Source organism: Melitaea cinxia, chromosome 19 (genome assembly GCF_905220565.1).
Source record: "Melitaea cinxia chromosome 19, ilMelCinx1.1, whole genome shotgun sequence".
NCBI lineage: Eukaryota > Metazoa > Arthropoda > Insecta > Lepidoptera > Nymphalidae > Melitaea > Melitaea cinxia.
The window spans coordinates 229,544-245,116 of NC_059412.1; the positions used below are offsets into that span (position 1 = coordinate 229,544).

The 15,573-nt window shown below is 35.7% G+C and overlaps 1 protein-coding gene across 1 annotated transcript in view; it reads left to right on the forward strand.

Moving 5' to 3' along the window:
• Positions 1 to 15,573, forward strand: part of LOC123663030 (kinesin-II 95 kDa subunit-like) — a 37,456-nt gene that overhangs the window by 8,075 nt on the left and 13,808 nt on the right. Inside the window, exons 4-7 of the mRNA XM_045597771.1 lie at positions 3,019 to 3,291; positions 5,065 to 5,161; positions 5,594 to 5,646; positions 12,639 to 12,832. Of these exons, the coding sequence (XP_045453727.1) occupies positions 3,019 to 3,291; positions 5,065 to 5,161; positions 5,594 to 5,646; positions 12,639 to 12,832 (617 nt within the window). The remainder of the gene's footprint in view (positions 1 to 3,018; positions 3,292 to 5,064; positions 5,162 to 5,593; positions 5,647 to 12,638; positions 12,833 to 15,573) is intronic.

A 15,573-nucleotide genomic window follows, 5' to 3' on the forward strand; every position in this document is an offset into this window, starting at 1 on the left:
TCACACGTTTTCAGACGATACGAGAATTTGGCGCGCGCTCGCGAATCGATTGCTTTTCTAACAGGATTTAGAGTCCGACACTACGATTCATTATTACCTGAAAAATTTTACTCAAAAATTCGTATAGTGTGTATATACTGTATAGGTACATATAATCACAGTCTTATTATACTCATTACTTAGTCTGAGTACATTTATGTTGATCTGCACGCGAGGTCACACATGTTTTAGTAATTACGAAAATACTACTTTGTTTTGTTGAAAGGTCAATCGCAACCTTTTCATAATAATGAGATCATTTACGATTACCTTCCGTGAAACTATTGCAGACAAAAACGATTAAAATTACACATTTTAGATGCAAGCGATTCCGTGTGTTTTACTTCCTATATTTATATACATATGTTCTCGCATATGGTCAATTAGCAAACATTTAATGTTGCTTAGCCACGGCTCTGCAACCTTATATAGTAGATAATAATAATGACGATTGATTTAATTATCGAAATCGTTCTACCCAGTAAAAAGTTCTGAGGTAACATACATAAAAAACACTGTCAAATTGTGAACCTCCTCCTTTTTTTTAAGTCGGTTAACAAAGAGGGACAAGATGCAACAGTTATGGGACGGTGACGCGACGGCTCTAAACCGCTGCCTACGTATCGTACACGTCCGCCTCGATGTTCTATAGCGAGCCTTGACATATCGAAGGTCTCAGTTTTTCACACTTCTGACTCACGAGGGTGGGCGAGGGCTTTCAGATATGGCCTCAAATACCTTCCGAATTCAGTGACTAATGACTCTGCCTCTGGTGTATAGTCTCGAACTTTACGAATGAGGCCTACAATATGTCTTACGGTCTGTTGCTGTGGGGTAATACAACATATATTAAAGACTATGTATTTATTTTGCAAAAAAGGGCTATTCGCGGTATTTTGATTTTGGAACTCGTATCTCCCTGCGAGATGTTTTTCATATGGTACAATATATTAACAATTTCGTCACAATATATAACAATATTATGTTTATTCACGTGGTGGTTCAGCGTGGTGACTATGGGCAAAACACATGAGTTCACGTTATTTTTGGCGTAAACTTGTGGAGGCCTATGTCCAGCAGTGGACTGTATAGGCTGTAATGATGTTTATTCACAAGAATATCGATTGTTTTGATATAAATAGTAATAATCGCAGTATAAACAGTAGAAGGAATAATAAAATTGTAACTGCAAGATTCCGACTGCGCAAAGAAAACGTTTCCTCTTAAGGTTATGGTAGTCACATGTATAATAAAATCCCACAAACAATACTTAGAGATTGTATTAAATAGTAATTATAGCTAAAGCTTATTATTCGCTGCAAGATTACATACATAAATGTTAAAGATTTGTGGATAGAACTTAGTGACACTATATTTCAGGTAAGCTATTACCAAAGTATAAAAACTTGCCATTATGCCATATTTCTTGCCGGTTCTTCTCTGCAGTATCTGCATTCCGGACCGGTGGTAGCTTCAATTTTAAAAATAATTACAATTTTAATTTGTTAAGTGACGATTTCAAGGTGCTTTTAAAGCTTATTTGAATCAAGCATTTTTTTTATTTCAAAAATTTTTTATGTGTCAATGTTTTCACATAAACCGTTAATAACAGAGGTTTTATTTCTGACAGGACAAGTAATCTGTAAATAGAAGTAGGTAATCTTAAGAATAAATCTATTAAGTAAAACATTACTTAACTGTAATATAAACTATTCTTAGGCGATGACTTACGGTGCTCCATATGAAATAAAATAAAACAGTACTTATGATTCATAACAGTGTATTAGTTTCAGAATAATCGAATAAAAAATATGTCCTATAAAGAATGAACCCGTGCTCCCGCTTAGCATATGCGTTGTAACTTGTAACAGGCGCAACACTCATAGTGAATGAATCACGTTCGCCGACTGATGCATAAATACAGTGTTTAGTAGGAATACTAAACATTGTATTTAAGGAAAAATATGTTTCTTCAATAAATGTTTTGTTCACAAACGATTCATTGTTGCGCTTGTGAATTACGCGCGCCCGCGTCGAGGCTCGAGCGAGTATATTCGATGCGATCCAAGGCTAGCGAAATACGCGAACATACAAAGATTATACTTACGTCAGTTTACACAATCACCCAAATTCATACTGTTCCAACAATACCTCACCACGCTTCAGTACGTTTGATCTAGATTTATTTTAAAATTTACACCGGTGGCGAAGGTTAATGAATCGCAATGGACTCGGAGATCGTTCCGTTAATACGAGAAATCGTTATTTTAATTATACTAAATTAAAGGACGTTACGAAGTTTTTATGAATATTCTTTACATTTTATTAAAGGCGATTCAGTTTTAGTTGTCCACTTCTGACGAACGACGTTGTTTTAGTAGTGATTTTTATGACGGCGATTAACGGCTTGGAAGTCTACTCATAGCAATAAGCTCGATTTTCAGGAGCGCTGCTGAGATCAGTTCATATTTGTATTTTGTTTACAAGTGTACTGCAGGTGTATTTCGGAGCCGGTGCCGTGGACGTCAGCCGCGGAGCGCTCGAGTGACAGCATCTATCGAGTTTTTTTTTTGCGAGCCTTGTCCCGCTTTTTAGTCATTAGATCTAGCCGCATATTCATTTCGCTTGATCGCTCGTGTCAAACTATAAATTTACTACAATGTATTTATTTACTATTTCATTCTAGCTTATTTTATCTTACTAGTTCGGTAGAAACTGGAAACTGAATTAAAAAAAAAATAATTCGATATAATTTTTTATTCGAATTAAATGCAAATAATTTGTATACATTATCCGATTTCTAGTGCTCAAGAATATTATTTATATAAGATATATACTGTAAAAATTTCTTTGTTTTAGTTAAGTTTGAATCTGAATCACTTTTTGTCTGCACATATACCTATTAAACCTGCATTTGCAAAACAAACGTTAGGCCTTTACTGTAATTAATTAGTAGTAGTAAAATATTTCGTGTCTTAGGTCCGGCCGCTGGTGGCGTCCGTGCTGGACGGCTTCAACGGGTGCGTGTTCGCTTACGGGCAGACGGGTACGGGCAAGACGCACACGATGGAGGGTACGGCCGAGCACGAGGGCATCATCCCGCGCGCCTTCCGACACATCTGGGCGCACATCGAGAACAACGCCTCGCCGGACATCACGCACCTCGTGTCCTGCTCCTACGTCGAGCTCTACCTCGAGGACGTCCGGGACCTGCTGGCGAAGGACTGCAAGAAGCTCACTATTAGAGGACAGGTTCGTATTAGTACCTGCTTGTAAGCACATCGACAAATTAACAATCACAAGGACGATCGTAGTAAAAAAATCGAAATGATTTCCAATATTATTAGACAGTAGTTATCTCTTTGAATTCTTCCATTGTGTACGATAATACTTACAACTCGAGTAGGCATATGTCCTTTAATATAAGCTAATAGGTATAACAAGAAGGAAGTCGCGACTGAAGATCTAATTGCAAGTTATCGTGGTGCGAAGTGGGACGACAAACTTGACCAAACCAACAAACGCCATAAAGAGACGGCGGCAGAGATAACCGCTTCCTAGTCACTGTCAACAGCCGACCGCCAACAATCAACAGTGACGAGACCTGCCCTCCGCGAGCACGACTCACATTTGCAGAAACCTTGCTTATACAACGTGTATACATTACGAACTGTGATATAATGTTTACTTGAGAGAATTACTTGCAAATTGTTGACTTCTGTCTTTAGAGGACATAATATTAGATTTTTGTGTTTTCGACTCCAGTTTAATTTAACGTTTTTGCAATAAACGAACTCTAAAGATTTTTTTGTTGTTCTTGGTACTTTGCCAAGCAATAATAAGTTGGTCAAAAATATCTGAAATTCAATATACTGGTCAATGCGAAGTTTTATGAAATATATCAAAATGAATGATTTGATTACGTAATCAAATTGTTTGTAGTAAATCGATCGACACGACGTGACGTACAGAGTACGAGGATTAATATTCTTGGAAATAGAAGATTGGTAGCAATTGACACAATGCGAAAAATCTTACCAATTACTTATTATTCATCGAGTACAGCGCATTATCTGTATATAATGTATCGATAACAGGCCGGTATCAAAGATAATAGTTTCAAGAGATACGCTTCATTCGCTTTACGTTTGCAGATATTCCGACATTATTCCTCTTTGAATTCGCTAATTGGAATGCTCGGCTCTGGCCCAGATCCAAGACCGATTGTGACTTAAATTTGGATACGAATTATGAATTAATTAGCAAACAATCTTCCTTGATTCATTCACAAGCGGGCTCGGTTAATAGTGTTAACAGTCACTACGAGACAGTATTTGTAAACGGTTTCAGTTACCTTCCGAATGGTTCCACACGCGAACGACATTGTACTTTATTTTTATCTCACTATAATAAAATATTATAATAAATTCAAATTAGCTCTATCACAGATATAGTTTTATTATGAATAGACTATCGTCTAAAATTTCGCTCTAGCGGGTACATCGTTCCATAGCTTAATTGGCTAGAGCGCCGACACGGTCAGTCGGAGACGCGGGTTCGAATCCCGCTGGAGTGGTCAATTTTTGATATGATATTCGAAAATGTTTAGACTATCGTCTTTAACTGAGGTAGGGCACAGCAGGAATTTCCTGCGCAAAATATGGAGCAACCCGACTGGGGTAGTACCTCGACCTTACAGAAGATCACAGCTAAAAAATACTGTTTTCAAGCAGTATTGTGTTCCTGTTGGTGAGTAAGGTGACCAGAGCTCCTGGGGGGAGGGGGATTGGGTCGGCAACACGCTTACGATGCTTCTCGTGTTTCAAGTGTCTATAAGCTACGGTAATCTCTTACCATCAGGTGAGCCGTACGCTTGTTTACCGACCTAGTGATATGTAAAAAAAAATCGTTTTTAACGGCGCACACTTAGAAACAAAAATATTACAGAATCGAAAAGAACAGATCAGTAAGGCATTTTTTGTTATGTCTAGTGAATTGTAACGTCTTAATAGATCGTTTTCTTAGGAAATATTAAAACTAGTTGAAAGTTTGCAACATTTCCAACCAGTTGCAGTGATAATGACCTTCAAAGATATTTCAGCGCTGAAATCTGCCGCTGACAGTTATTAAATTAACAGCGCTAATTGAAAGCTTTTAAAAATGAAACGCGAAGTGAAATCTATTTATTTACTTTAGTAGTTGTTAAATAAATACCATTACAAACTTCAGTATTACAAATTAAGAAATGCAATTTTATTAAAATTTACTTATTTGCATTCCGAATTATTTCGTCACAGGTATACTGTAATTCCATTCTTAATTTAACATAGTAATAGTTTTCCGGAGAGATAAACCTTTTTTACTTTGATGAGCCTTACTTCAGACATTGTATTTGAACGTGCGTCTTAAATGTTCCTGCATCTGAACATGTTAAGTAACTTGTTCTTGGTCACCTTATGTCAGAATCGTAATCGGCCGACGTCTAGTGATAGTTAGAGGCGCAGAATATCATTCTCAGTAGTACAGTAGAGCATACAGAGGCACATGTCTGCAGACTTCGCAATTATCTCGGACGAGCGAAACGACGCGTGTGGTGCTAACGAAAGCGTAATTCAGCTAAAATTAATTGGCCACCAATTTTCGCTTTTCATTTAATTGCATTATACATGAGATACAATCACCCGCGCCCGCAGCCTGCGTCGCGCGGACGATGATCCAAATTGTGTCCTAAAGTGCCATTTATGAGTTTAATTACGCTTCGTTTCGGTGATAATCACACTCGTCATAAAATATGGGTTAATGCGGGTAGCCTTGTGTAAACGCGTGCGTCGCGGATGGCCACAAATCGACGTCCGCGAGTGATTGTGCAGAAACTAATACAACATGTTACATCAATTTTACGGTTGCGGGCTTATGTAATTTTATCTAAATTAACTATTTTTACGAGGCCGGACAATGTTTGCCCGTACTTGTATAGAAGTGCAAATATAAGTACACGTACTGCAGACAAAAGCAAATTTAAAATCAAGGTAGCACATAAATCTACAAAGTGTTGAGCAGTGATAAAGCGACGATTATTATGTTTTTCCTATGGCGTTTGCACATTGATCGAGTAACTATACTTAAGAAACTACTAACCAAAACGAAACGATCTGAAAACAACGAAGGTGACTTAAAGCCTAAAAAGCGTTGTTCTTCCGTCTTTCTCGTTTAGTCAAACGACCCACTCGGTTATCTTAACGAAAATCTCTATCAAAGTCTGAGAAGAAAAGGATAGTAAAAAAGGTAAACATTTGTAACTGTTCCGTCTCGGGAAGATTCCACGCTCGAGTTCGCTTATAAATAAAGATTTATTCTAATTATAGTTCAAGAAATAAGTAAATGGATATAAGTGCAACGTGATGTTATAATTAGCTGAAGATGCAACTACTCGAGCCGGTCTGCAACAATCACTATACATCCTTATAATTGCCATCAAGCGCTATCGTTATACGCTCTAGAAACAGACGTTAACTTAACTGAAACGTAATTTAAATTCGTTTTAGGAATTAAATTGTATGGAACGCATTAGCAGACAAATATTCTTATAGGCAATACATAAAAAATTTCGTACTCGTCTAGGTGTCTGGTTATGTTGTATCTACCTAGGTGTTTTTTGTTCCTCCACACAGGGTCATCCTTTATGTGTTGAGGATAATACTTTTATTTATTTAGCGTTTAAAAAACTTAGTCTTAAATATTTACTCATAAAAACTTAAGACATTCCACTACTGGGTATCTCCATGTTGGAGAGAGATTGGAAAGAATCCACCACGCTGCTCCACTGCGGTTCGATCGATATATTCCCTGCTTTGCGTAATGATCGCTATCAGATGTGCGAGTATGATAACAACCGGGACCGACAACTTAACGTGCTCTCCGAGGTACGGTGGGGAGACCCTACAAGTGCAAACAACCAGGCCGAAAAGAAATATTCGAAAAAATACAAATATCCATCCCGAGCGGGAACCGAATCCGCAATCGCCGGTGTGTGAGCGCTCACACGGTTCACCCATCCCTACACCACAGCGATGTCTAAAAACGTAAGAACTGTTATAATATAAATATAAAAGTTATTTTCTTGCTCTACGTTTATCACAGTGAGTCACGGCATTAAAAACCTCATTGTAATAAAATGTGTTGTATTCATAGTCTACGGCGACGTAAGAAAGTGAACGTAAGCGGCGGCATTATCAGTTCGCGAAAAAAAAAACTGAATTTTTAATAATCTAGTGCATATTTTGTAGATTAAATAATTTTATTTCAGAAAAGAAGATATTTTTTATCTGAGCGAATGATAACACGAGTGGTTTAACCGTTAATACGAAATCAAAAGTTTTATTTTATACCACTATAGTAATTTTTTAACCGTCTTCCAAAAAAGGAGGAGGTTCTCAATTCGACTGTATTTTTTTTTTATTTATACGTAAGCGATTATCTTACCTTATACATGCCTGCAATATATCTCTGCTCGTGGACACTACATTTTGTTGTAACTTCGCAGAAACCTTTCTGTTACTGTCTAGAAACGATGATAAAAATTTCAAAAGGGATACTCAATCCCTTCTATTTTTTTTTATTTTTTTTTTCTCTAAGACAATGCCTATATATTACTTCTTCAAATGTCTATATCTCTGCTCGTGGACACTACATTTTGCTGTAACTTCGTAGAAACCTTTCTATTACTGTCTAGAAACGATGATAAAAATTTCAAAAGGGATACTCAATCCCTTCTATTTTTTTATATTTTTTTTTTTCTCTAAGACAACGCCTATGTACCATTTCTTCAAATGTCTATATCTCTGCTCGTGGACACTACATTTTGTTGTAACTGCGTAGAAACCTTTCTATTACTGTCTAGAAACGATGATAAAAATTTCAAAAGGGATACTCAATCTCTTCTATTTTTTTTTATTTTTTTTTTTTCTCTAAGACAATGCCTATATACTGCTTTTTCAAATGTCTATATCTCTGCTCGTGGACACTACATTTTGTTGTAACTTCGTAGAAACCTTTATATTACTATCTAGAAACGATGATAAAAATTTCAAAAGGGATACTCAATCCCTTCTATTTTTTTTTATTTTTTTTTTCTCTAAGACAATGCCTATATACTACTTCTTCAAATGTCTATATCTCTGCTCGTGGACACTACATTTTGTTGTAACTTCGTAGGAACCTTTATATTACTATCTAGAAACGATGATAAAAATTTCAAAAGGGATACTCAACCCCTTCTATTTTTTTTAATTTTTTTTTTTCTCTAAGACAACGCCTATGTACCATTTCTTCAAATGTCTATATCTCTGCTCGTGGACACTACATTTTGTTGTAACTTCGCAGAAACCTTTCTGTTACTGTCTAAAAACGATGATAAAAATTTCAAAAGGGATACTCAACCCCTTCTATTTTTTTTTACTCTAAGACAACGCCTATGTACAATTTCTTCAAATGTCTATATTTCTGCTCATGGACACTACATTTTGTTGTTACTTCGCAGAAACCTTTCTATTACTGTGTAGAAACGATGATAAAAATTTCAAAAGGGATACACAATCCCTTCTATTTATTTATTTTTTTTTTTTTTCTCTAAGACAATGCCTATATACTACTTCTTCAAATGTCTATATCTCTGCTCGTGGACACTACATTTTGTTGTAACTTCGTAGAAACCTTTATATTACTATCTTGAAACGATGATAAAAATTTCAAAAGGGATACTCAACCCCTTCTATTATTTTTAATTTTTTTTTTCTCTAAGACAACGCATATGTACCATTTCTTCAAATGTCTATATCTCTGCTCGTGGACACTACATTTTGTTGTAACTTCGCAGAAACCTTTCTGTTACTGTCTAGAAACGATGATAAAAATTTCAAAAGGGATACTCAATCCCTTCTATTTTTTTTTTATTTTTTTTTTTCGCTAAGACAACGCCTATGTACCATTTCTTCAAATGTCTATATCTCTGCTCGTGGACACTACATTTTGTTGTAACTTCGCAGAAACCTTTCTGTTACTGTCTAGAAACGATGATAAAAATTTCAAAAGGGATACTCAATCCCTTCTATTTTTTTTTATTTTTTTTTTCTCTAAGACAATGCCTATATACTACTTCAAATGTCTATATCTCTGCTCGTGGACACTACATTTTGCTGTAACTTCGTAGAAACCTTTATATTACTATCTAGAGACGATGATAAAAATTTCAAAAGGGATACTCAATCCCTTCTATTTTTTTTTTATTTTTTTTTTTCTCTAAGACAACGCCTATGTACCATTTCTTCAAATGTCTATATCTCTGCTCGTGGACACTACATTTTGTTGTAACTTCGTAGAAACCTTTATATTACTATCTAGAAACGATGATAAAAATTTCAAAAGGGATACTCAATCCCTTCTATTTTTTTTTATTTTTTTTTCTCTAAGACAATGCCTATATACTACTTTTTCAAATGTCTATATCTCTGCTCGTGGACACTACATTTTGTTGTAACTTCGTAGAAACCTTTATATTACTATCTAGAAACGATGATAAAAATTTTAAAAGGGATACTCAATCCCTTCTATTTTTTTTATTTTTTTTTTTCTCTAAGACAATGCCTATATACTACTTTTTCAAATGTCTATATCTCTGCTCGTGGACACTACATTTTGTTGTAACTTCGTAGAAACCTTTATATTACTATCTAAAAACGATGATAAAAATTTCAAAAGGGATACTCAATCCCTTCTATTTTTTTTTATTTTTTTTTCTCTAAGACAATGCCTATATACTACTTTTTCAAATGTCTATATCTCTGCTCGTGGACACTACATTTTGTTGTAACTTCGTAGAAACCTTTATATTACTATCTAGAAACGATGATAAAAATTTTAAAAGGGATACTTAATCCCTTCTATTTTTTTTATTTTTTTTTTCTCTAAGGCAATGCCTATATACTACTTCTTCAAATGTCTATATCTCTGCTCGTGGACACTACATTTTGTTGTAACTTCGTAGAAACCTTTATATTACTATCTAGAAACGATGATAAAAGTTTCAAAAGGGATACTCAACCCCTTCTATTTTTTTTTATTTTTTTTTTTTCTCTAAGACAATGCCTATGTACCATTTCTTCAAATGTCTATATCTCTGCTCGTGGACACTACATTTTGTTGTAACTTCGTAGAAACCTTTCTATTACTGTCTAGAAACGACGATAAAAATTTCAAAAGGGATACTCAACCCCTTCTATTTTTTTTTACTCTAAGACAACGCCTATGTACAATTTCTTCAAATGTCTATATTTCTTTTCCTTTTGAAATTTTTATCATCGTTTCTAGACAGTAACAGAAAGGTTTCTGCGAAGATACAACAAAATGTAGTGTCCACGAGCAGAGATATAGACATTTGAAGAAATGGTACATAGGCGTTGTCTTAGCGAAAAAAAAAAATAAAAAAAAATAGAAGGGATTGAGTATCCCTTTTGAAATTTTTATCATCGTTTCTAGACAGTAACAGAAAGGTTTCTGCGAAGTTACAACAAAATTTAGTGTCCACGAGCAGAGATATAGACATTTGAAGAAATGGTACATATGCGTTGTCTTAGAGAAAAAAAAAATTAAAAATAATAGAAGGGGTTGAGTATCCCTTTTGAAATTTTTATCATCGTTTCTAGATAGTAATATAAAGGTTTCTACGAAGTTACAACAAAATGTAGTGTCCACGAGCAGAGATATAGACATTTGAAGAAGTAGTATATAGGCATTGTCTTAGAGAAAAAAAAAATAAAAAAAAAATAGAAGGGATTGAGTATCCCTTTTGAAATTTTTATCATCGTTTCTACACAGTAATAGAAAGGTTTCTGCGAAGTAACAACAAAATGTAGTGTCCATGAGCAGAAATATAGACATTTGAAGAAATTGTACATAGGCGTTGTCTTAGAGTAAAAAAAAATAGAAGGGGTTGAGTATCCCTTTTGAAATTTTTATCATCGTTTCTAGACAGTAACAGAAAGGTTTCTGCGAAGTTACAACAAAATGTAGTGTCCACGAGCAGAGATATAGACATTTGAAGAAATGGTACATAGGCGTTGTCTTAGAGAAAAAAAAATTAAAAAAAATAGAAGGGGTTGAGTATCCCTTTTGAAATTTTTATCATCGTTTCTAGATAGTAATATAAAGGTTTCTACGAAGTTACAACAAAATGTAGTGTCCACGAGCAGAGATATAGACATTTGAAGAAGTAGTATATAGGCATTGTCTTAGAGAAAAAAAAATAAAAAAAAAATAGAAGGGATTGAGTATCCCTTTTGAAATTTTTATCATCGTTTCTAGATAGTAATATAAAGGTTTCTACGAAGTTACAACAAAATGTAGTGTCCACGAGCAGAGATATAGACATTTGAAAAAGTAGTATATAGGCGTTGTCTTAGAGAAAAAAAAAAATAAAAAAAATAGAAGGGATTGAGTATCCCTTTTGAAATTTTTATCATCGTTTCTAGACAGTAATAGAAAGGTTTCTACGAAGTTACAACAAAATGTAGTGACAACGAGCAGAGATATGATTACTTTCACAAATACAATATAATTGCCTCCTTAGGGAAATTGCAATATTAAAAAAATAATCAAAGTGGATTATTTATTTTTTTACCTTTTTTTCTAATTTTTTTAAATATTCTAAACGACCTTTGATTTAAATTTTAACCTTATTTCATGCTTAAAGACATAGATTTTTTGCTTTTATATCGAATTAACCTCCCTGTTTGGGTTTTTAAATATAAAAAATAGAAGGGGTGGAATTTACCCTTTAGATCTTTTTCATAGCGAGATGATATAACGTCACTAATTTCTGTACAGTTACAACTTAATCTGTTGCTTTTTTAAGAGATATAAAGCGTGGCTTCTAGTTTCAGTGTCATTTAATTTTGGCTGCTAGCTGCTAGCTGCTAGTTTCAGTTTCATAACACCAGAAGCATTCAGAGCACATTACTCAACTTTACCCCGACCCTCCCCAGGAGCTTCGGCTACCTTACTCGCGACAGGAACACAACACTGAAAGCAGTGCTACTTAGTGATGCAGTGATACTTTGTAAGGTTGAGGTACCTCAGACTGGCTGCTCCAGATTTCAAGCAGGATATTTCCTGCTGTGCGAGTGCACTGAGGACATGTCTGCTTAGGTGGACCTTAATGGGGTGAACGTAATTTATTTAAGATTTATGGTAGGTAGAGAGAATTTTTTTGACGACCGGCGCCTCAACACCGACGGTCGCCTGTTCGATTGCCACTCGGAGTGGATATTTGTGTTTGTACAAATATTTATATCCGGTCTGGTTGTTAGTCCTTGTGGGTCTCCCCAACGTGCCTCCGAGAGCATGATAAACTGTCGATCCCGGTTGTTATCCTATACACCTGATAGCGATCGTTACTTATAGTGAGGAATATATGTCCCGCATTGGAGCAGCGTGGTAGATTAAGCTTTGATCCTTCTCTTACATGGGGAAAGAGGCCTAGCCCAGTAGTAGGATATTACAGGCTGAACCGAGATAGATTTGTTAAAGTAATAAGCGTCTCGCAGGAGTTGAACGGGTTCTACATCCCGGAGATGACGTCGGTGGTGTGCAAGTCCGCGGCGGAGATGGTCCGCGTGATGCGCGCCGGCAACCGCAACCGCGCCGCCGGCCGCACCGACATGAACGAGCACTCGTCGCGCAGCCACGCCGTGTTCCTCGTCACCGTCGAGACGGCGCACCGCACCACCAACCGCATCCGGTGAGCCCCTCACTACCACCTGTCTGCTCCCACCACATTAATAAAATAATTAGATAACTGTCTCATACTCACCCCCCCCCCCCACTAGGAATCCCTCCACACACAATACACAAGCACAAACGCTGAGACCATTGCAAACATCAAAATAATTAAAGATACCATTATACCTCAAGCACCTAATATATGATTAAGAGTTTGTATGTTGCGTATTTGTGTAAACTAGACGGATCATGGATTGCGCGATTCACTGAACTAAAACAATGGGAAAAATGAATCAGAATTTGTTTAATCTATAACATTACTGAATTGGACTAACCTTACTTAACTTAATTTCATTGCACTTTCTAGAGTGTAGGAAACTATCAGTATTATTATAGCAACGTTCACACAAAATTATAAGCAAAAATATAGCCGGCTAAGTCAAAAGAAATTTCAGAAATGGAACTGGAAAATGTTGACAGAAACACGTTCAAGCTAACCATAAATATTATGGGTTTTATTGCTTTTATACAGTTAGAAATATTTACAAACTTTGGTCGTGCAGAAGAATATTTTCTTCCTACATAAGACATACATATATATTTATTTGAATATTTAACGAATTAAGTTAAAGCTCGATAATTGTGCCCATATAGATATAATCGATAAAAGTAAACATCTAACTAACTTGAATTAATTATTTCCGCCGTCGACACCTATTTATATCCTATTTTAGTAAAAGGACAAAGAATTTTTTTCATTATTCGACATGAGTAACGAGCAAATTTGCCGTATTTATACAAAGTGAGTCGCTCGGGCAACGGTCGAGTGAGTAACATTCTGCGCGTCAATTAGTTCGCCGGTAGTGGATATTGGGCCGCTTTGCCCTGCCATTGAGCGGAATTCTGTTTAGCCTATCATTGTACAGAGGGTGGCAAAGTCGCATCCTATACAAGCTCACATACATTATATTTAGACCAATAATTTTATAATATAAATGTGATTGTTAATACTAATTGTAACTTCTCTTATAGTTATTATTTAAAATAATTAATCGATGTATGTTAGATAGACGTGGTCTATACGCTTACGCTTCAGACTTTAACATCCCACTACTGGGCATAGGCTTCTTACACCATGTAGGAGAATGACCAGAGCTTAATGCACTCTGCTGCTCTTATGCAGGTTTGCGGGAATAGACGTGGTCTATTATTACCTACACATTTATCTATGTCCTTTTTTATATGGTAGGTACTTTAGTACAAAAGACATCCACAAAAACGTCTCCGTCTATTTAGTTTAAAAACAATTGTTAGCTTTATTTTTATGTTCCATAAGTTTGTGTATAGGTATTACTTTGCTACCGAACAAAACGATCCCCTTTCATTCGTTATTGACCAAACGGAAGAAATATTGTTAAGGAAAACGTTACAGCGACGTTGTCGGGGAAACTATTGTGTATCAAATGCGATATTAGCACGAGTGCGACAATTACTGAAAAACATGAATTTTATTAATGTTTCCGTACTAATACGCTATATGCTAATGTTTCGTGAATTTGGAAAATAATTCGTATAAAATGTTTACATTTAGCGCGGATGCGTCTACTATATTTATATGAATTGATTACTCATTTTTCAATTCTTCGGAATGTGAACAACAGCAAGCGTGACGAGTATAAATTTATATATTATACATGTAACTTATAACGAAATGTATTTGATAAGGCAAACGATAAAGCGTTTCTAATTTAATATTATTAATTTATTAAACCATTTAATTTAATTACAAACGAAAATAATTCTAATTTGTGAAATGACGATACAAATGCTTTTGAAGCCTTCTTGAATAAAGTAGTTTTCGATTTTGTTTTTGACATCACAACATATACAATATTACATATATAATACGTCTATATGTATACATATGTATGTGTCCGTTTGTTGAAAGTGCAGAAGTCAGTTTCCTGTCTTTTATAATTCAAATAAGTCTCGAGTCCACTCCGAGGGCCAGCTGCAGTAATCTCCTGTCAATACCTCAGAGCTCACAGTAACAGGCTTAGTAATGGGTGCTTTGTCTTATGTGACTGAATAAGAAAATAAATATAAGTAAACACTTGTTACTTCGCTCTCTGACTATTGTTACTTGAATAACACTTATTTTCAGTGTTAAATGTTTCGTTCGTCACGTGCAGTTGGAACTGAGATAATAATTTCGTGCTTGTTCAAACTTTAGTTTGTCGGCCAAATTTGTTACTGAATTTCTTTTTACTATAATACACGCAACCCTTATTAAATCATTATTAAACAAGTGAAACAAATAATGTCGAGTAAAGAAATGAAGTATTCAATCCTTCTACTTCTTGTTTGCTACTATTCATAACTATTTATATTCGGTTCATCCTGTAATATCCCACTACAGGGCATAGGCCTCTTTCTCCATGTAGGAGAAGGATCAGAGCTTAATCCATCACGCTGCTCCAATGCGGGTTGGCGGATATATTCCCTACGCCTCGCTATCGGGTGTACATGATAATAACCGGGACCGACGGCTTAACGTGCTCTCCGAGGCACAGTGGGGAGACCCACAAGGATTGCACAAACACCCAGACCACGGCAAACACCTGTATGGCCAATACAAATGTTTGTCGTGTGCGGGGATCGAACCCGCAACCGCCAGCGCAACAGGTACAATCCATGGCTGTAACCGTTGCGCCAACGCGGCGTCTACTATTTTACTACTATTTATTTAGTTGTAAATAA